This window comes from Dermacentor andersoni, chromosome 2, assembly GCF_023375885.2.
Source record: "Dermacentor andersoni chromosome 2, qqDerAnde1_hic_scaffold, whole genome shotgun sequence".
Lineage (NCBI taxonomy): Eukaryota > Metazoa > Arthropoda > Arachnida > Ixodida > Ixodidae > Dermacentor > Dermacentor andersoni.
This window is the reverse complement of record NC_092815.1, coordinates 235,086,903-235,110,178: the sequence shown is the minus strand read 5'-3', so window position 1 is coordinate 235,110,178 and position 23,276 is coordinate 235,086,903. Positions and strand designations below refer to the sequence as shown.

General features: G+C 45.6%; 1 protein-coding gene across 3 annotated transcripts in view; it reads left to right on the top strand.

Moving 5' to 3' along the window:
- Positions 1 to 23,276, top strand: part of LOC126539924 (protein MIS12 homolog) — a 44,482-nt gene that overhangs the window by 5,771 nt on the left and 15,435 nt on the right. For 2 of the 3 annotated variants that reach the window (XM_050186749.2, XM_055075718.1), the window contains exons 3-4: positions 530 to 628; positions 2,465 to 2,611. In XM_050186749.2, the coding sequence (XP_050042706.1) occupies positions 530 to 628; positions 2,465 to 2,611 (246 nt within the window). The remainder of the gene's footprint in view (positions 1 to 529; positions 629 to 2,464; positions 2,612 to 23,276) is intronic. The other variant, XM_055075719.1, reaches the window with a different exon arrangement.

Here is a 23,276-nt window from a genome sequence, read left to right as displayed (position 1 = left end):
GTCCTCGGCGGCTGGTACCATTCTAGTGTAACAGTAGTGGCACCCACCCATGACAGAAATGTGTCTCACATGTGAATTACCTCCTGGTCTTGGTAAATGTGATGGGCCCAAGCCCATGCACTCTATGTACAACGGCACACCGGGACTAGACCTACAGCAATATGAGCTGAGTTTTTTCTCAGAATGCAGTGAAATATGTAACTGCACGTTGCAAAATGAGAGCACAATATGTTCGCCTCTGTGAACTTCCATACAAGTCCAAATAATAATTTCGTGCTTTTAGAAAAAAAATTTTCACTCAGGCAATTGTCTGTCTCATTAGCAGGCCTCTGCTCAGCAGGACATGTCAATGTAGGTACATGTTTCTTGTTGCCATTAGGTGGGATCTTCAGACATGTGTAATGTTAGGTGTGCTGTTGTGCCAGTGTAAAAGTAGTGTGCCCGCTCATTTCTGAGCACTGCAGCTGGCAGCATTGTGCTGAGCCATAGCGCCAGGTTAATCCACAAGATTGTTTCGCTTGCTCTCCAGGCATCCGGCCGCATTCCTCCTGATGAGCTAGAAGCAAATATGGAGTCCATCTTTCAAGAAATGGTCCCTGAATTTAACAAGAATGCTGACAAGTTAGAGGTGGGTACCGTGCTAATGAGGCGACGCAGTAACTTGTGCAAGGTAGCGAGCATTTGAAAGAAAAGGAAGCGATAAAATGAAGAAAGCACAGGTAGCATTGCTGATGGTATTCTTTTCAGCTTTGATCTTTTGAGGAGATTGTGACATTCAGCAGCATTCATAGTGGCTTTCAGCCAGTCAAGTTATGCGACACTTTACATTTCTTTATCGACTCCTTAAATTGTACAGCACTGTTCCCCATTTTACATCTGTAGTCAATAGGGCTGAAAGTTTGTAGTAGTTTCTTGGAACCAAAGCTCTTCATCTTGTTAGTGGCACTCGTCACTTCACTTAATTTGGAACCCTTTCTTGTCTGCATTTCTTTCTTCTTGTCAATAATGCGAAAATATGTCGTACGTCTGAACGACAAACTGGGAAAACGAAGAAAACATTCTCACTTGCGTTTTTGGTAATAAATCGAAGTTTCTTCTTGTGAACTGCCAACAAATCAACTAAGCAGCATGTGGTTCTTCAGACTAAGATATTTTGCACAATCATAATGGTACAAGATATGACTGTACCCATTGTGGTTGCTTTGTGGCTATGGCGTTGGGCTGCTAAACATGAGGTCGCGGAATCATATCCCGGCCACGGCGGCTGCATTTTGATAGGAGCGAAATGCGAAAACACCTGCGTGCTTAGATTTAGGTGCACACTTAAAGAACCCCAGGTAGTCCAAATTTCTGGAGTCCCCCACTACGGGGTGCCTCATAATCAGAAAGTGGTTTTGGCACGTAAAACCCCATAATTTTTTTAAAATATAACCGCTGGTGATTTGAAGACCATTTTATGCCATCCATTGCAGGTGATATGCCTTAGGTAGCAGGCTCCAAACACCAGCGGTCTAATCTCAGTGTGACACAACATGCAGACATTTGTGAAATATGTATAAGGGAGAGCTATATTTACTTGTGGCTGAAAGTCAACAAATCATGTTATTAGCATTGCTGACACACATATATAAGAATGGTTTCGCTGCTTCTTGTCCGATATTTATTGCAAAACATTGATTCTTTACACAAATAATTGACCTTGAAAGGGTTAAGTGCTGCTACTGCTTTCAAGTAAGACCCACATGCATCATTCTGGTATCAGTAATGGGGGTACTACTTGCTTGATGCTATCACAAGTCAAAGCATTGGGCAATGTCTATTATGCATTTGGAAGTGGTAGCTGAAGACAAACTGATGCTAGTGAAATTTGAATTCATTTTTCTTGACGTACACCAATTGTGTTCCTTTTGAAGATAACTGTGGCAAGGAGAAACTGACTTAACAAGCATTCATGACAAGCTGGAAATAAATTAGTCCTTCAAATGAAGAAATATATTTGGATCTTTACCATTTTCTGTGTGAGCAAAAGATAAAGCAAGTGCAAGTGTGATCTGAGATTAGCAGCATGCACACATTTCAGTGCATTTTTTTTACGAGCAAGTGCCTCTGCACTTTTGTCTTTGGCTGTTTGCTTGATGATTCTGCAATTCTGAAGGCTATAAACTTTTGTTTCATCTCCTATGAAATCACTTGCATGTGAAGCTTTCTTTGCCAATGTGCATTCTGTTTGTTAAAAATCTATGAGCAGTACTGTTGGTATCAAAATTCCGACAGGGTGTGCGAACATTGAGCGAACTGCATTGGTGCGTCATCTAGTGACAAGCTCCTGCTGTGTACCCTCCCTTGGTGGCAACTCTTGCACTAGTGCACTAAACTGAAATGTCCCGCCATCTCCCTTTGCTGTGGCCATGCCTGGAGCTCTTACATTGACATCACACAAGCCTCCCCTGAACTGCTTATGCAGGAGTTCATGCAGTCCAACATCACACACGTGCCATCGCATGTGCTGCTCCCTGAAGATGACGTGCATCGGCAGTTGCCCGACGAGAGGAGACCGAGCGTGTCCTCCCTTAGGGCACAGCTCGGGTCGCTGCACAGGCGCATTGCTCAGGTAAGGCAATGCAACCACATTATCTAGATTGCTTGCACAAACATGGTGCTGTCTAGCAATTGATTTATTGCACAGGGAAGACTGGCCTAAATTCACTGTGATGGCTCAGTGGCGCTCGCGTGGCACTGGTAAGCACGAAGTCGTGGGTTCGATCTCGGCCGTGGCAGCCAGAGCCTAATGAAGGTGGAATACAAAAATGCTATTGTGCCGTGCCTGAGGTGCACATTTAAGAACCCCAGCTGGTCGAATCAATCCCGAGCCCTTCACTACGGCGTCCCTTATAGCACACTGTGCAGTTTAGAGATGTTAAACCCCATAATGTAAACTTAATTAATAATAAAAAAAGTTGTGAGCCATTCCACTCTGTGAAGGTGGATGACCAGCAAAGCGGTTTAGCACACGATACAGAGGTGACTTGGAATTTTGAACAAAGGTACGAACATATTTATTGTCCTAATCTGTGGTCATCATGGCTACATAGGTACGCCCTCACATTCCCAGATCACCTCTGTTATTAAATGTGTCCGTCACATAAGACAATGAATGGCTCATACCCCGTAAACGCGGCCTTACAGCGACCGAAGAGAAGTGATATTCTATGCTAGAAAGATGAGCGGCAACGAAGCCAGCTGTGGAAGACGGCAACGCTTTAGCCATCGCGGATGATAATTTTTTGCACAACGGAGGCAGTTGCGGAAGAAGACGACAATGAACGCGCGAGCAGTGGCACTAGCACGTTTTGCGCGGTTGGTGCGGAGAACGTTTGAGCAGTCTTTTTTGAAAAAGTTGTATAAAACATTTTTTTCAAAAGCATCTGTTCTTACCTTTGTGTCTGGGACCTGTTTGGGTCCTACGTATGACAAAGGTAGTTCAAGGGCATGTTACAGGTCTGCGATCCCACAGGGGTATGTGCCATTGAGCTTGGATCCTTTCTGCACTATCATCAAGATCAGCCCACATGATGATTTGTTTTTGTCAACATCTCGGACATATCTTTTTCCAGATCCTAGCCATAAACAGCTTCGCTGTAAAATTGTTTAATTTTTCAAACAAGAGCCATAGCAGTTAGTGCAAGAGCTGGCATGCCCTCCCCGTGACAACGCAGTGCCTTGGTGTTCATAATAAACGAGTGCTGATAACTGGCAGTTGATGCATTGTGGAAATCGTGCGCTCACTGGTTCTTGTGCAGTGTGTTTGAGGGTGCTGCTTTTTGATGCAGGCAGATGGTTAGTCACATGGTATTTTTTATTTTTTGTGGGTTTTCTTTATCAGCTGGAAAAAATAATGGGGCAAAAGTACCTGGCTGGAAACATGCCAGCTTTAAGTTTCTTCAAATTTCATATGAATTCTTCATTGACAGCGTGCCATTTGGAGCAGCAATTAAAAAAAATATCTATCAATCTAATTCTAATATCTAATTGCAATTAATATGTTGAATGGCATCAACAACAAAATTACTGGTGGCTGCTCTACTCGACTGCGAACAATGTGTACTTGGTTCTGTTTACGTAGAATGACGAAGGCTTTGATGATCTCCTTAATAAGCCCATCAGCACACTCTCATAATACATTGCAGTCATGATACACTGGCCTACAACCACACTTCTGGCATTGCATCGCCGGATGGCCATCCATACTCATTCTATTCCGGGAACATTTGCACTTAATCACTGCGGCAATTACACAAGGCCCACTTCCTGGAAACAAAAATGAAAACAGCTCCTGTGTGATTGCGAAGGTGCATTTGCTATTCTCTAAGCAGTGGTCCCCTCCGAGCAGTCGCAAGTTAGCCATTATATTTCGATAGAACAGTGAAATGTGAAAGAGCCCCTGAAACGGTTGGGACAAATTTTGTAAATGTGTAGGGTACAGCTATAGTTAATAATTTGCACCACAATTTGTGTGAAACGTCTCATATTAAGAGAGCTAGGGATGATTACAAGTTACCCTCCTCCATAGTCATGCATTTTCTCCTCAACTCCTTCACTGAGTGATCAGGGCTAAGCTCTGCCTTCACTGGCTCTGCGTCATGGCGGCACATCGTGTCGTAGACTTCCGGTTCTCTAGGAGCTAGCGGGCTAGCGTGCGAAGCCTCTCCAAACTCTCTGCCAGCTGCTTGGCAGCCGATCTCAAGCGAGAGATATCAAAGCAGCGTGCGTTGTGAGCATTCTGTCGCAGCGCTGCACGTGTCTGGTATTCCTGTAACCACAGGCAAGCTGGCCGTTTCGACGGATGGCTGGAGGCATAAACTCAAGCTGATGAAGGAACTTCAGCGTAGATGTACGTGAGCGACCTGATCGGTCTGCACGGTCCAGCCACCTGTTGGCGCAGAGCCACCAAACAAAGTGCTAATATTGCTCTAACCAAGTGTAAAACATTTTAAACATTTACAAAAACAATGTGTTAACGATTACACTCCTGCAAAAAATTTATGCCAGCAGCAAAGAAGAATACATTTCATTACTACTACTGTGTGTGGTTGAGCTCTGTGCCACGAGGTTGGGTCACCGTGCAGACCATTCACATTTGCACTTGCGTTTACCCTAATACTGGACTCGCGAAATTCTATTGCGTTAGTAATCTTCCGGTGTAAAGTGACGGCTACAAACGCACAAATCCTGGCGCCCATCAGACAGTGGCAGTCCGATGCACTGCAGCCAGTCTGCTCGTCTGCTGCCTTGCAGAGGGACACGATGTCGCAGCTTAACATATTGCCAGTCGCTACATTTGCAGTCCATAACGCAACAAAGTCGAATCATAGTGCTCGCGAAAAGACTGAGACCGACTCTGACCGCAGAGCTCTTGCCAAAATGGAGCATGTTGTAACACAAGCAGACGAAAGTTGCTGTGTGCCGGAGATGCTTAAGTGTAGTGAGAAATTGTTCTTGTGCATTCTCTTCTGTTACTTTCTTTTTATAGAAACAAATGAACTAACATTCCAACTGTTACGACCATCATTTTTTCACCATAAAGGTGGAAAAATTATAGATGACGCGCCCTGGGCAGCAATTCGAATAGCTTGCCCTACTGAAGTCAATTGGGTGATTTACGGCATATGGGTAGGGGCGGCTGAAAATTCTTCCGAGCAGTGTGCTGTGATCGGCAGCAATGTACATTTTTAAAACCTTTTAATAAGTTACACACCTTACGCAGAGCACTTAGATGCGTCAATTAATGATCAGAAGGACCTACTCTAACGACTCAATATGTTTGTACAAAATTGTCAAAATCGTTTTAGGGTCCCTTTAAGCAAGTTCGCTGGGATTCCTGTTTCTAAACTGGGTTACAAAGACGTACACAGGCAGGAACTTAAGGGTATCACCGATGCCAACTTTCAAATGAAAGGGTGCACAGTAACAGAAAAAGGAGAAGATAGTCGTTGTGTTTTCCTTCTCTTTCCACTGCTCTGCTGTGCATCCTTTCAGTTGATAGTTGGAATTTGTGATGCCCTTAAGTTCCTTCTTGTGTACATCTTTGCACACCTGGCTTTCAGTCATTTCTATGCTTGAAAGTTTTACTCCCTTTAGGGTACAATGTTGCCACAACAATAATTGCAATCAATTATGGCATGTGTGTTTTTTCTCAGTAACAGTGCACACCTGGTACTTTCATGTTGGGAACACCACGTGTGCCTCATTGTCCCAGTGTCATTGACAGGAAAAAGAACAGGCTCAGTGCAATAAGGGGACTCTACAACACATTCAGGCAGCATCAATAACACTGTAAAACAATGGTGATATTGTGCATTCGATACAATTAAAAGTATGATAAATTAGAAAATTGAATTCTATCATTTTTTGTGCCAAAACCGCAATTTCGTTATGAGGCACATCATAGTACAGGACTTCTGATTAGTTTTGACTACCTGGAATTCTTCATTGTGACCTAAATCTAAGTACACAGGCATTTCTGCATTTGGTCACCATTGAAATGCAGTTGCCATGGCCGAGATCAGACCTCCGACCTCAAGCTGTAATGATTGTATGTATATGAATGTAATGTGCAATCTGTGTTCATGTAGCATTTTGAGCACTGAATGAAAACTGCAAAATCATGTTTTACAGCCATATAATTATGATCTAGGTAGCAAAATAAATGACACAAAATAAGCTTTACAGCAGGTCACAGGTGAGGCCTGGCCACGAGGTCACATTTTTCAGCTGTTTGCTATCATTGTCAGTGCTCTAGCAATTACGGGTGTGGCCGCCATACCATTACAGATTCTACACTTTTGCATTGCCACAGAGAATGCTTAATTATGACTTACCCTGGACAAAAGAGACAAGTAGTACACCCAAACGTGGCCTCAACTGTGTGTGCCGCTTCTGTGTGAAACATGATTGAGTTGTCACACTGAATGGCCGGCATTGGCAATGCCATCAAGCATGGAAGACTCGTGCAAGCATTATATTTCGTAGTTAGCACTCGTGCTGTACTTGTTGGCTGTACTGAAAACTTGGTTTGAACTAAATTTGACAACATTGATACTCCCCACAATGCAATAGAAATTCTTGGGGATCACTAAACATGGTTTCTGAGCACCCATTTAGTGCCCAAAAACCATGTTTAGTAGTGTCCAAAAGTCATTTTTAATATCCCCTCTGCTTGGCCTGTTTTGAAGTGAAACTGTGATACAGATTGGTTCTGCAATAGACTTCCCTTAACTCGACTCCGGTTATTTAGATTTTCCAGTTGATTTGATCCTGACCAAAAGTCCCAGGCCATCGGCAATAGATTGCTGTGCGCCCAAAGTTTTGTTATTTCAATCCTGAAATTGGCCTTTCCTGCATAATTAGAACTTGACCAGTCAGCACGCCCGTGCCATGGGCCGTTGATGGTGACCCCATTAGTGACCTTGCTAGTGTCAGTGTGTCTCAGCGAAGCTCAACAGACGTTGAATGTGTTGAAGATTGACATGTCATCTACCATTGAAAATGCCTATTTTCGGCCTGACCTAAGGCTGCATTCACACTTGGTGTCGATTGGGGGCGAAAGCAGAAAAAAACCCAAGAAATCCGCTCGCTTTTCCACCTATGCAGGTGGAAAACTAGGCGGTGAGCCGGATCGCTCTCCAAACAATTTTTTCGCATCGGCGAAAGTGTTCAGCATTGCCGGAAGCTGCACTGGCATGTGAACGTTGAATGTGGCGGCCAAAGTGTGAGCAGCGATGTAGTTAAACACAATCAAAAGCTTCCCTGTGCTCTACGATAAAACTCAGCCTCTACAACAGCGACATTTGGATGAAGATTGCTGAGGAGATTGTGACTAGCAGAAGGTGCAGCTGCGAAGTATTGCTGTCTCCCAACGTCTCACGCTGTTGCAGAGCCGAGTGAGTCTATCACCGCCTCTTTTGGGGCATCCACTTCTTCAGCTGCTCTTTGCGCATCTTCAGAAAACAACAGACTAAGTCGACTAAAACTATTTATTTGTCTGTTCTATATGCATAGGTAAAATCAGTGCAGGTGAAGTCGCACGCAATCAGAGGTATGCAATTACTCCTTTTGATGACCAATAGATCAATGAATGAACATATTGCTTAAAATGGCGTGGTGACAAGCGCCACCACGCGGAGGTAGATTTGGCGAGAGTGGCAGTGGCTGTGGCAAAACAAATGTGAACATCTTATACCTGTGTGTAAAAGAATTTTTGCCCGCATTGACGTTTCCACTCTCTTTTCGCTTCCCAAGTGTGAGCACAGCCAAGACGATTTTCAAGCAATAACCGTTGCGCACAATGTCTTATTACAGTAGAGTAAAATTCTGTTAATTCTTCTCCAGTTTAGATTTTTCGTTGTAATTCGATCCCGGCCGACGGTCCCGGCAAATGCCCCTGCATTTATATGGGCCCAAACATTCGTTAGTTAGGTCCTAAAACTGGTCTTTGCCGAATTTGCGAACATGTTGCTGCGCACATATATGCTTGCCTATGATCGGATTAGTCCGCATCTCGACCATTGTGGGGCTGTCACCACAGATAAATGAAACTACAACCAATGCTTGCACCGAATATTCAATCCCTGGCAACATAACAGGGCTGCGATTTTGTGCGATGCCTTTTCTGTGCCACTTTTCGCCAGTGGTAAGAGGGGCCCTCCGATTCCACCCTAGGCACCACAATGGTGGCCTAGCGGTAGAGCGTCCCCCTCACATGCGGGAGGCACTGAGTTGAAATCCCAGTGCTGCTGGAAAACCACCGTTTTTTTTTCCAATGGGCAGAGATGTCTCCTGGTCTGGTGCTCGGCTCCTTGTGGGGTTTCACACCTTTAAAGGGGACCCAGCAGACCCTTTTCGCGAAAAGGTTTGCTGAAGAGGTATGAGATGGGACTTCCGGTGGTGTGCCGCCTTGTTGCCTCGACAAAAGTGCAGGAACACAAAACCGTTAATGCTTCCGCCCTGTTACTGTGCGATCGGCTGTCTGAAATCCAACTGGGTGTTCGTTAACGCACTGTACTCCATTCATGCTGCAAAATGCACAGTAGAGGGAAGACGTGTGCCGTAATTCGCTGCAAAAATAGTGACTGGCGTATCAAGGAATGGAATGAATTTGTGTGACCAAGACCACAGATCGCTGCTACATAGGGACTGCCTGTATTGCCAGGTCTTCATGATGCATGGCTTTCCTCAAGGATAAAGAAAAATCACTCATCTGCCAGCTTAGTATTGCTAATCTCCAAAGAAAAGACTTCCACCCCAGAACGTCGGAATTAGCGAGAAACGCTGGTTACACAGTGACAAAGGCAGTAGCGGCGCATCCTGGCATATTAAGTTTCTTCCACGTTATCTGTACCCAACCACCCCAACTCTCATACAAACTTACGCCTGCTCTATCACCAACATATCAAGAAATTACTCGTGGGCGTATACTTGAATCAAGGCATCGAAGCAAGGGTGACGGTGACTATTCTGTGAAGGCGGAACCGCATGGCACGATTTCAGGCGCGATTGACACGCGGATGGTGGGACGTGTGCATCATTTTGACGCGTGCCCAGCATGTTCCATCACGAAATTGCGCCGTCGTGTGCTGCTGCTCGGAGTAGAAAAACAAAAACACATCGCGCAGTGCGTCCGCCAATAAGAGTTCAGGTAAGTCACGTGGTGTTTGGTCACATGACATTTTGGTTTTTTGGTTTTGCCACCAGATGGCCCTGCTCTCTGCGCATTTTTTTTTTCTCTGCAGAACTGGCGCACGTGTCGACGGAAACACATGTGACCGTGATGCGGAAGGTACATAGTCACATTTTCGCACACAATTCTACAATCTTGCTGTTTGCAATGAAGCTTGATAAATACACTTCGGAAAAAATGTCGGTCTAATTATCCAAGGACTGTTTTATTGTAATGTTCTGTAAGTTTAAGGGCATATAAGATATGCAGTAAAAAATACAATTCATGTCGTGGGGAGTTAGGTTGTCTGGCAACTCGGAAAACGTGGCGTGAAAGCACCGCTCTGTTTTTTCTGACGGGTGCTGTCGCGTCGCGTTTTTCGCGAGCGAAAAACGCGCCATGCGGTTCTAGCTTGACAACACAAATGTTGCAATACATCTATATTACAAAGTACACATCTTTGTACCAAGCCTTGTGCGCAGCAAGAACAAATCTATCGGAACTGAGCACACCCGCGAGTGATTGGGCAGGAACTAAACAATCCCATAGTGACCGCACCAAGGAACCTTACCGAGTCAGAAAAATGACAAGCCACTGCCTTGAAGTGTTTGCCAGATAAAGAAAGAAGAGCAAAATGCACTGATCCTGATTTGATTCATAAATGGAAAGTTTCGACAGCTTGGAATACATTTCTAGTGCTGCTTTTAGAACAAGCACCATATGCGCTGCTTGCGGCATTTGGACAAGGCATAATGAGCTCCGAGAGCGCTTACATCGTACTCTGAAGCTATGGCCAAAGCTTTGTGTCGTTCACCCATACACCGTTTACAATATCTGCCAAAAGAGGCGTTTGCTGAACCGCACCGGGGCGTCGTGCACATCCGTTGTAAATATGGAGCAGCTGAGGCAATCAATGGATGCCTCACCACGTGATAAAACATGGTGGCGCCCACGGGATCACTGTGAGAAGGTTCTATAGAGATTTCGTGCACGGTCTTTGGGTGCCTCTAAAGGCGCACTCACACTAGCGGGAGACTTCCCGCAGCGGCACAGCGTCAACGTCGACGCTGCCTCGAAGCTCCTCGGAATGACGCTCACACTGCGCGTGTTTTCTCACTGCGGTTGTCTTGGAATGTCGAGAGAGGAGGCATTGAGGGAGGACCCTAACGAGCAGAGAGAGAAGGGGATAGTCATGTGACACCAGAGAAGACTGGAAAGCGCGCTCTTTTCCAGCGTCGTCGTCTTGATCGTCTGCTACCTCTCCTCCCGTCGCCCTTTTTGTCACGAGGATGGCTGGTTCGAACGATGAGCTGTTGGCTACGGTAAACGTACCTATACTTGCTTGTTCGCTGCTTCTGCACCGTCGCCTGAAGTCGCATGTTCATGCTGGCAAAGAAACCGCCGAGTGTCCCGCAGCACGCGCACAGCCTCCGCCAACGGGGTCACTGAACTGGGACCGACATCACTGTTCACGGTCGGCCCCCATTGGCTGTTCTCGTCAGCGGTGCGGGAAAAATAGCTACCGGACCCATCGCTCTGCGGGACGGCACAGCAGCCTGTCTGCGGGAGAAAAACCGGTTTGTGCGGGAAGCGGCGCGCGGAAAACATTCTGCGTTGCGCGTTTTCCCGCCACTGTGAACGCGCCTTTATCCAACCACAGACAGCCTCATTGAAGAGTATTCGCTGTGTCTGTGGGAGGCAAGTGCTGCCGCCGGGTGCCTGCTGGTAAAATAGGTACAAGCACACCTCCGGCGTGGTGCTCCAGGTTGGGGAGGCGGCCCCACCTCCACAGGCGCATTTGGGGCACTGGTTGGGAAATTTCTGCTATGAGTGCGGCCCAAACCTTCTTTCTTTTGTGGTCGCTCAAGAACATTTTAAAGAAGTACAAAGTATTTTGGTGCGACTGAGAGCAAGCAGGTAAGCTCTCTGGAGGTGCCGCGATTATAGTGGACAACTCGCAAAGTGAAGCTTAAAACCAAATATGAAGCTGTCGAAGTCACTGTGCTTTGTTCTAAACAATCACAGTATGTTCTGTATGTCTTGAACCACACCTAAATGTTACTTTTATTGACTTGAGATCACTTCTAAAACAACTACCAGTCGTACCTTCTTGTTAGGGACTTTAAGGTGGCTCCAATTTAAGGTTACTCCGGCGGCACGAGCCCCCCCGTTTTTAGTACTTTTGGAGCAACCGTGGCGGCTCTTCTGCTTAGGATGTAAAGTTGTTGCATATACCATAAAAAAGCTTCATTCTTGTAGATTCCAACTATATGTAATATAAAGAAATTGATTAATGTGATTTAGAAATAGATGTTCAAGAACAAGCATGAGATACAGAGTTTTTGCGAACTCTGTCTCAATTGTGACCATATTTAGAAGAAACCACTGCATTTACTGCATTGCAGCTTCTCTGTAGCTTTAGGACATATTTATCTCTTTCCTAGACACAGCAAATTAATGTTGAATTTTTACTTTTTGGATAATTTGCTTTTGAAGATTGCCAAATATTGCAACTTCTGTTGTAAACAGCCCGCCAACTACACACTCATGGAAGCTAAATTTTGGATACATTAGTAGAGTTCAAGGAATTTCCATTTAGGGCGCAAAATTTCATTCATGTACCTTTATTAGTTTTCCTAATTATGCGACTGAAATTAAGCAATATTTAGAATTCTTGTCGTCCTTTTGCCCATTTTTGCGGGAAGGTACTGAAGCTACGAAGCTGAGGTTTTGGATGAGACAATTAGAAGTCTGAATTCAAAATCTCAACGCATACTTTTCCAATAAAGCAAAAAGAAATGCTGTACGGGATGCGTGAATTATACTATTTTTTTCCCACTGGTAACATCGATAAAGTCGATGCAATCTTCAAACCGTACCAAATCTAAGAACTCGTATCTCAAACATTATCAGCTGTGATCATTTGTTGTAATATGCTATAATCACAGCGACAAACTGCAAAGAAAGGAAGAAATTTATACTATTTTCGCACTTCCATGCAAAAGTGGGGAAAAAGCAGGCTGGAGAACAAGTACTTGGCAACTACGGCATCAATTCTAGGAAAGCTAGAGGAGAGATGCTGCTAGAATTCGCAGAGAGAAATAAGCTTCGAATAATGAACACCTTTTTCAGGAAGCATAACAACAGAAAGTGGACCTGAAAAAATCCTAATGGTGAAACGAGAAATTAAATTGATTTCATACTTTCTGCCGATCCCAGCATAGTGCAGGATGTACAAGTGATAGGTAGGGTAAAGTGCAGGGATCATAGGTTAGTGAGGGCTACAATTCACCTCAATTTGAAGAGAGAAAGAGCGAAATTGGTCAAGAAGAAACAGGTCAAGCTAGGGGCAGTAAGGGTAAAAGCAGACAAATTCAGGCTGGTACTTGCAAGCAAATATGCAGCCTTAGAACAGAGAGATGATGACATACAGCTAATGAATGAAACTGTAACTAGGTTGGCTTCAGAGGCAGCAATTGAAGTGGGAGGCCAGGCACCAAGGTGACCAGTAGGCAAGCTCTCCCAAGTAACAAAGGACCTAATAAAGAAACGACAAAAAGTGAAAGTGTCCAACTCGAGAGAAAGGCTGAAGAAGCCTTAAAAAATGGGCGCATGAAGCAGCTTGAAATCAGTGAGAAAGAAACTTGGCGTAGGACAAACCAAGATGTATGCACTAAAGGATAAGCAGGGTAATATCATCAGCAATTTCGAAAGTATAATAAAAGCAGTGGAAGAATTCTATACTGACCTGTACAGTACCCAGAGGACCCAGGAGTACTCTATTCGAAACAATAATGAACAGTATACAGAAACTCCTCCCATAACTAGAGATGAGGTCAGAAGGGCCTTGCAAGGCATGAAACAGGGAAAAGTGGCAGGAGAGGGTGGAATAACAGTCGACTTATTCAAAGATGGAGGAGACATAATGCTAGGAAAACTGGCGGCTCTCTATACGAAGTGTCTATCGACTGCAAGGGTCCCAGAAAACTGGACGTATGCAAACCTTATACCAATTCATAAAAAGGGAGATGTTAAAGAACTGAAAAATTATAGGCCCATTAGCTTACTCCCAGTATTATATAAAATACTTACCAAAATAATCTCCAATAAAATGTGGGCAACACTGGACTTTAGTCAGCCAAGGGAACAGGCGGGCTTCAGGAAGGGATACTCTACAATGGATCACATCCATGTCATTAATCAGGTTATCGAGAAATCCGCAGAGTACAGTAAGCCTCTCTATATGGCTTTCATAGATTACGAAAAAGCATTTGATTCAGTAGAGACACCAGCAAGTCATACAGGCATTGCGTAATCAAGGAGTACAAACCGCTTACGTAAATACCCTGGAAAATATCTACAGAGATTCCACAGCCACCTTAATTCTACACAAGAAAAGTAGGAAGATACCTATAAAGAAAGGGGTCAGACAAGGAGGCACAATTTCTGCAATGCTATTTACTGCATGTTTGGAAGAAGTATTCAAGCTATTAAACTGGGAAGGTTTAGGAGTAAGGATCGACGGCGAATACCTCGGCAACCTTCGGTTTGCTGACATTGTTCTATTCGGCAACACTGCGGAAGAGTTACAACAAATGGTTGAGGACCTTAACAGGTAGAGTGTAAGACGGGTTGAAGATTAATATGCAGAAGACAAAGATAATGATAAATAACCGGGCAAGATAACAAGAATTCAAGATCGCAAGTCAGCCTCTAGAGTACGTTTACCTTGATCAACTAATCACAGGGAACCATGACCATGAGAAGGAAATTCACAGAAGAATAAAAATGGGTTGGGTCGCATACGGCAGACATTGTGAGCTCCTGACTGAGAGCTTACCGTTATCATTGAAAAAGAAAGTATACAATCGGTGCATTTTACCGGTGCTGACATTTGGGGCAGAGACTTGGATACTGACAAAGAAGCTTGAGAACAAGTTAAGGACCGTGCAAAGAGTGATGGAACAAAGAATGCTGGGCATAACTTTAAGAGATAGAAAGAGAGCAGTTTGGATCAGAGAGCAAATGGGTATAGACAATATTCTAATAGACATTAAGAGAAAAAAAATGGTGCTGGGCTGGTCATGTTGGACCATTAGGGTGACAGAATGGGTACCAAGAGAAGGGAAGCGCAGTAGAGGATGGCAGAAGACAAGGTGGTGCGACGAAATGAGGAAATTTGCGGGTGCTAGTTGGAACCGGTTGGCAGAGGACAGGGGTAATAGGAGATTGCAGGGAGAGGCCTTCGGCCTGCAGTGGACGTGAAACAGGCTGATGATGATTATGATGAATAGTTTTGAAAAGCATTGCCTTTGGAATTTGCTTTCGTTTTTCTGAAACTCCAAGTTTGCCATCTGTGGAAGGTGCCATTTGAGGGTCCCTAAAATGGCTTTTGTCGTACACCTAGGCACAAAGGGTACCTCTCAAGAATTCCGTATCAGTGTGCTGTAATAACACCAGTTCAAGTGGTTAAATGTGACCCTCTCTGCAAGCCGTGGCATTTCCCCTAAGCTTTTGCACCATGCAGCCATCGCCATGTCCCGCCTCCTTCAAGCGGTGATGCAAGTGTTGTCTACTTGCGGTTGATTTGAAATGAGCATGTTCCCACATCTCTTTCCTAGGCAGTTTTTTGCCCTACGCCTGTGCTACATACATGACGCCAAGTTTAAGGACAAACTGTGCGCAGTCTGCATGGAGACACAGCGACACTACGCACAATGTTCGGTGGCTATGTTTTTTTTTAATTCTACGTTAAGCGAAAACAGACGGATGCTGCCGTGGGAGTTCACTGCATTGCTGTGAGCCTATATGCAATGTATACACTATAATGTAGCTGTTTCTGGTATTCACTTGGATAACCTTTTAATAACATGAAAATATTCAATTTGATTGTTTCTATATTGCACTATTAAGATTTCGTTGTAGCCGTCAGCAGAAAAAAGAAAGCACTGCTTCCAACTTGTGAATGTGGTGAAATTGTCCATTTGTGAAACTTTCAATGCTCTAGAATAAAAAAAAAAAGAAATTGAGGAGGAAAGCAAAACAAAAATATATTATGGCAGAACTCGTCTGATCACGTCATTCAACGGTAATGAAAAAAGCAGTCGGACAATGTGGCGACAGACCTTATTCCTAAAGTACTGCTTATTTGACACTTGTAATGGTGAGACTTCCTCGCTGAAACTCGCTGAGACTTCCGTTGTCTCGGCTGTATGCCACATACTCTGATGTCATCCCACTTTGCTATGGCACTCGCTTGCCAATGGCTTCCACGCCTGTGCCTCCACTCCCATGAGCATGGAAGCATGACAATGACAGTGATGCTATTGCTGCGCCAATTGCGCCAAACTGCCCTGAGAGGCAACTTCTGCTACATCCTTCTAAATTTCAGCAAAATGTGTGAAATCTACGGCCACTCTGCACCAAAAGGGTTGCTCATGCTTTCAAAAAAAAGAACGAAGGAACTTTGTCCTTGAGTGCTGTTTTACCACACAATGTAAAGTAGCGTCGCCTTGACCAACGGCTGCACTTCGCGGTGGGCCGAGTCAAGGGATTCTACTGATGTTTCTCCCGTGGGTTGCTATCTATATTCAATACCTTCCAACCCGATGCATGAGGGTTACTCAGGCAACGGGACAACCTCGAGTTTCTGGCAGCAGCAAGCAATTGCGTTGGCGCTGAGCCAGACCACTTGCTTCTGTATGACCAATGTAAAATGGTGACTAAAGTTTCGGACGCCGTGTGGAGTCTCGCTCAACTTTTCGAACATAACGCACACATTGGCGTGCGCATGGCAGCCATGAACAACTTTACCGCTCTTCAATTTGTCGCCTGTCCGCCGTTTTTCTTGGAGTGGCGATTTCACGGCGTAAGAATGGCGTACAGCTGCTGCCGAGAACTTGGTCGACTCGGCACCAAACAGCAACTTTCACCGTTGGGTAATGACGAAGCGCCGCCGGCTAAACCTTGCTGTATTGTATACGGCCCTGACAAAATCCGCTGCCAGCTGACACAGTGGCAGGCAGGTCATTGCGGTGAAATGACCTCCACTTTGTTCGAACCAGTAAACCACTTTGTTGATTGGGCGTGAGATCGCGGGCTCAACTGGTGTTCGGAAGCCGAGATTCAGGCCACGAGTGACAGGCTGGCAATTGCAGCAAACACTTTCGCAAAGTTGCTTTTGCGCTTACTTGACAGAATGGGGAAAGTTCGCGTGTAGTCAGAAAGCACTAAACTGAATTCACTGATCGCAGCCTAATCTGACAGCGTTGCAGTGCACAGTTAAAGGTCATGTGCCTATGTGCGCACTTTGCGACGGGGTGCGGCGCACATCGAGCTGCATGACGAGCAAAAGTGAACTGCTCCAGCAGTGTCGGCCATCGCAGTATTTCGTGTAAATGGTTGTCAGTGAATCACAGCACAGGGAAAAATAAGTAAATATTTCATGCCACTGGCAGTGACTTTTCTCAAAAGAGTGCTCCATCCTAAAGAATACATTTATAGGAGCAAGATCACCCTGAATGTTATTGAAATGCTTCTGAATTCTGCATGTAGCATGTCCAAGTGCTTCCATGCTTTTTTAAGCACATCTGAGGACACCACCGCCCATTGCAGTCCACAGCAAGGACTGTGATAAAAAGAAGGGGGGGGGGGTCATTTTTACTGTTTGAATTTATGAACAAGTGACAACTTACTGCTTTTGTGTGCATTGTCAATGTAAAAGCCTAATATAATATAGTTTGCAATCACTTTCGTAAACCTGCACTGAAAGTAAATTTTAATGCTCCGAAATGCATTTTTGGCTCCTCCATAAGCTGCTCCGAAATGGGTTGGGCCAGTAGCATCACCGCAATGACTGAATGAGACTGATGCAGTGATGATGGAATGAGGAAAAAGTGATGATATTTATGGAACGACGAAGGCATATAATGACGACAGCATGACGACAATGAGATGACGATGAAGGTGTGACATAGACGGTATGACAGCTGCCGGGTGAAGAAACAAAATTAACGATCACATGACCAAGACGGCATGATGATGATGGTATGACAAGGGTTGCATGATAGTGTCTGTGTGACCGTGACACAAGGACGACGATGGCATGACAATAACAGCAAAATCACGATTGAATGACGGCAGCATGATTACAATGAAATGCAAACAAGGAATGCACCAATTTATCAGCGAAGATGGTATGAGGACGATGGCATGATGACAATGAGGTGACAATACTGAAGTGACGACGATGGTGAAATGACAACATGACGACGATGGCATGACAACAGCGGTATGACAATGTTGCAGGGACGATGGCAAGACAACAGCATGAGGACAATGGGATGACAAGTGTATGATGACTGTATCATGAAACCTGTATGGCGAAGATTGCTTGACGGTGATATGACGAGAGTAAAGTGATGATGATGGCACAACCATGACAGCATCATGACGATGGTCTGATCATGACATGACTAAGGCGCAATAATCATTGTTTAATGATGACAGTATGATTACAAATTAGTGATGAAGAAAGATTGACGTTGATAGAGAAACGAAGGTGACGTGATGATGGGATGACGTTACAGAAGTGATGTCAATGATAAATTGACAGCATGATGACTACGACGTTGTGAAGACGAGGGCATGGCAAGAGTCGGATGGCAAAGCTGGAATGGTGATGGTGCAATGACCATGACAGCATCTTGACCCTGAACACATACCTACTGACCCAAGCTATTGGACCACTGGGTCAAAGTAGAAGGCGTGATGATGAGAGCATGACAAGAGTCAGATCACAAAGCTGGAATGATGATGATTATGACCATGATAAAATCACTATGGCAGTGTGGCAACGAATCATGATGACTGTGCGACGACTATTACGACGACAAGACGAGTGTTGGATGACAAAGCTGGAACGGCTACAACGGCGTCACAACCAGGAGCCCATACTTACTGGCCCAAGCTATTAGACAACTTGGGCCATTGGGTCAGCATAGAAGGCATGACAACGATGGCATGACGAGAGTAAAATCATGCAGCTGGAATGATGCAATGGAACAACCATGATGGCATCACGACCAAGAGCACATAACTAGCAAGCGGCCCAAGCAGGTAACAAACTTGAGACACTGAGTCGGCGTAAGAGTATAGATAAATAGATGGACGGACGGACGGACTGATGGACGGGCTGAAAACAGCTGAAGTAGGCAAAGAATGCCATTAGCATTCAAGAAAGAACATCCATTGTGAATCGAACCCACACTTTCTACGTGGAAGGCAGAGACATTACTACTACACCGCTCTCTTTTTTTTCATTGCCTGCGTTTGCTCAGAATGCAGTGATATTGTAAGAAACCGCTTTATTCCAGCCGCGCTCGTCTACTACCACGAGGATCAAGCTGTGCTGCTGGTGATGATATATACAGATGAAGAAAATGTACATTGGATGATGATATGTGAAGATGGTGAAATTGAAAGTCAGGCATATGTTGCGCTCACACTAATTCCCTCTCGCTGTGGAAGTGGCCGCCTGGCCGTGCGGAAGTATTATGAAATGCGGTATGTGGTTTTAAGCGAGAGACATGCACTATCTCTGTCCCACGGCAACGGGAATCGGGCAGCGCTCTAAGGGGCGAGACACGGTAATTGAAAGCTGATGTCTGCTCAATGACTATGTGAGGTCCAATAAAATGCATGATAAATTTTTCGCATAAGCCGGGAATGCGCACAGGAGTCCAAAGAAGAACTTCATCGCCAGGAGAAAAAGTCACAGCACGGTGGGTCATGTCGTAACGAAACTTGCGAGTGTCCTAGGATATGCTGGTGGTAAGGCGGGCAAGGTGACAACAGTCCGCGAGGCAAGACACAAATTGCTCTGAGAAAGGAGCTTCTGGGAGTACAGGAGTCGAAAGAAGATACATCAAGAACGAAACTTGGTGAACGGCCATAAGCAAGGAAAAAAGGTGAAAAACCGATGTTACGTTGCGTAGCCACGTTATAGGCGAATGTCATGAACGGCAGGATTGCATCCCAGTTCGTGTGGTCTGGGCAGATGTACATCACAATCATGTCAGAGAGGGTACGATGAAAACGCTCCATCAAGCCGTTGGTCTGCGGATGGTAACTGGAAGTCGTCTTGTGAATTGTGTTAGAGGTGCACAGAACTTTGGTAAGGATAGAAGAGAGGAAGACTCTGCCGTGGTCACTGAGGAGAACGTATGTTCCAACTACTTCGAAAGGCGAAGCGGGACAAGGTAGAGGTTGTAAAGAGCCAGAAGGAGCTGTTGTCAGGCATTTGTGGCTCTGACAATGAACGCAGGATGCAACGTAGTTCACAACGGTTGAAGACAGGCCAGGCCAGGAGCAGCGACTTCGTATTCTGTCTTAAGTCTTGTGGTAGCCTAGATGACCGGCCATCAGATGATTGTGAAAGGCTTCGAGCACCTCACGTTGCGGAGAACATGGTATGACCAGGACTCATTTGTAGCCATTGTGAGGCGATAAATGTAGCGATGTAAAGCCCCATTGTGCAGCTTGAATTAAGTGTTCGACGAAGTCGGGCGTTTGGAGGTGACGAAGAACCTTCCATGCGTTGGAGAATAGTTCGGCAGTATGGGTTGATATGTTGGTGGGACACAAGGACAGATGGACTGTCGGGTCTTAGCCAACCGACAGTAGTGATGGGTAAAGCTGATGAAGAGGACTCGGAACGTATGCTAGTACGGAGAGGCGATAGTGAATCGTCATGATTCAGCAGAGGGTAGCGAGATAGAGCAGCGGCGTCTTGAAGCTTCTTTCCAGCCCTGTAGGTGACATCGAAATCGTACTCCTGTAGGTGAAGCACCCAGCGACCCAGGCGACCTGATAAATTCTTTAGCGATGAAAGCCAGCACAGTGCATTATGGTCGGTAACGACTGTGAAATAGCAGCCGTGAAGATCTAAGCAAAATTTTCGCACTGCCCAAACAACAGCCAGGCACTTCTGCTTGGTTATACAGTAGTGTAAGTCTTCTCTGCAGTGGTTAGTGTACGACTAGCATAAGCAATTACTCGTTCGCGGAAGGTGTTATTACGTTGCAGGAGAATGGCACCGAGACCATGACTGCTAGCGTCAGTGTGAAGGATGGTGGGCGTACTCGGATCGGACTGGCACAGTACTGGGTCTGACGTAAGGGCATGTTTCAAAGCCAGGAAAGCATGTTCACATTCGTCGGACCAAATGAAGGGCGCATTACTGGCGAGGAGTTGATGGAGCGGGGACGCAAGCTCAGCGAAGTTGCGTATGAAGCGCCAGAACTAAAAAGCAAGTCCAAAACAAACTGCACAGTTCTTTTTGACGCAGTAGACCGCAAAATTCGACGACGGCGGCAAGCTTCTCAAGGTCCGGTCAAATACCTTCTTTGCTGAATATGTGCCCCAGAACTTTGATGGTCTTGCTGGCGAAACTGCACTTTTTTTTATTGAGCTGTAGGCCAGGGTTTTCTAGACAGGCAAGGACTTCAAGACGTTGCAAATGTTGTGAGAACGTGGTCGAAAACACTACAATGTCGTCGAGATAGCACAAACAGGTTTGCCATTTCAAACCACGCAAGACGTTATCGGTCATGCGTTTGAAGGTGGTGGGCACGTTGCGGAGTCCAAAAGGCATCACACTGAACTCAGAGTCCATCAAAGGTAGCAAACGCCATTTTTCTTCGTCAGATTAGGACATCGGTATTTGCCAGTAGCCTGATCTAAGGTCAAGGCTAGAAAAATATTCGGCACCATGGAGCAAATCTAGTGCATTGTCAATCCATGGCAGGGGGTAAACATCTTCATGCGGGATTTTGTTCAGCGCATGGTAATCAACGCAAAAACTCACTGAGCTGTCTTTCTTCTGCACTAGAACGACTGGGGAAGACCAGGGACTCGAGGAAGGACCTACATTTCGTCTAAGCATGGCTGATATGTTTTCCTCGATGATCTTGCACTCTGTAATAGACACGCAATATGGGTGCCGCTGAACAATGCGGGAGCCACCAATCAGTATTTGGTGATTAGCGGCGGTAGTCATACGGAGGACGGGTGAATTGATGTCGAACAAGTAATGGTGTTTGTTCAATAATGGGAGGAGATCTTGACTTTGGGCAGGCGTTAGGTCAGGGCTCATGGTTGCCAACAATGGTGTAGAAGAGGCATTACTTGGCAGCGACCCTGACTCAGGTGGCACTGTTGAAATACTGACACTGACTGGTGATAAAAGGAGCAGTAAGATGTGCGCTGATAGCCCAATGTTGGATGGGCGCTTGTACGTTCCTTGGGAGCGTAGCCACGTTGCACATCTTATTGACGCCTTCGACAAAATCGGGAGATGTTTCCTCGATAGCCACAGTAGTAGCAAGTGGGCCTAGCAGGACGTGGAGCGTAGTAACGCTGTACATGCACTGGAAGGGACAACAAAGCCACTGGAGGGTGGTCTCCTGGTGTAGGCGAAGGGGCGATGATGGCTGGAGAGAGCACCGCAACATCGGCATATGTTGGTACCTGATGAGTGCAGGGGCCGTCGGAGCACGGTAGACGTGATGCAGACGTGATCTCCTGCCGAATGATGCCACGCAAGGCAGTCAGTGGAGAAGGGATGGTACTTTGTAGAGTGCAGGAAGAGCATCGCCCATGAAGCTCTTTACAGACAATGTCGCGGATAAGCATTCGCAAGTCCATGGTTGAAGGGAGATGAACGTTGGAGGTATCGGTGCATAGCCAAAGGGACTGGTGCTCCTCAAGTCGCTAGCAAGTAGTTATCACATCCTGGATGGTAGCAGAATTTAGCGTAGCAAGGGCATTGAAGGCAACAGTGCTTATGCCTTTGATAATGTGGCATATTTGGTTACTCTGGGACATAGTGGCATTCACACGCTTGCACAATGCAAGCACATCCTCAGCGTATGAGCTGTACAATTCCCCAGCGAATTTGATGCGCTCTCCAAGCTGCTTCTTCATGGCTCCAGCACGAACAGCTGGGGCACCGAAAATCTGCCGAAGCTGTTGCGTGAACGTCACCCAGTCAGAAAGATCGGGCTCATGGTTCCAAAACCAGGTTTTTGCGGCATCGGACAGGTAGACCGGGACGTTCCGTAACTTCTGTGAACTGTCTCACTTGTTGAAGTCTCTGACAAGGTCGTAGTTTTTGAGCCAGTCCTCTATGTCATGCCCGCATACACCAGTGAAGATTTGGGGGTCGCGCTGGTGACTGTTGATGGTCACGACGGAAGGCGAAGGCTTCTGTGGAGCAGTGGCCTCGGAGTGCTCGGATTCGATGAAGCGAGTATGGCCGGAGGTGTTATGCGGCGACCCGAGCGGAGCTCCAGTGAGAACGTGTGACAGGCACTTAACTCCTTGAAAAGCACTGTCCACCACTTCTAAGGAACTGCTTTATTCCAGCCGAGCTCGTGCTACTACCACAAGGATCAAGCTGTGCTGCTGCTGATGATATATACAGATGAAGATGTACAATGGATGAGGATATGTGGAGATGAAGTTGAAAGTCAAGCATGTGTTACGCTCACAATATTTACAA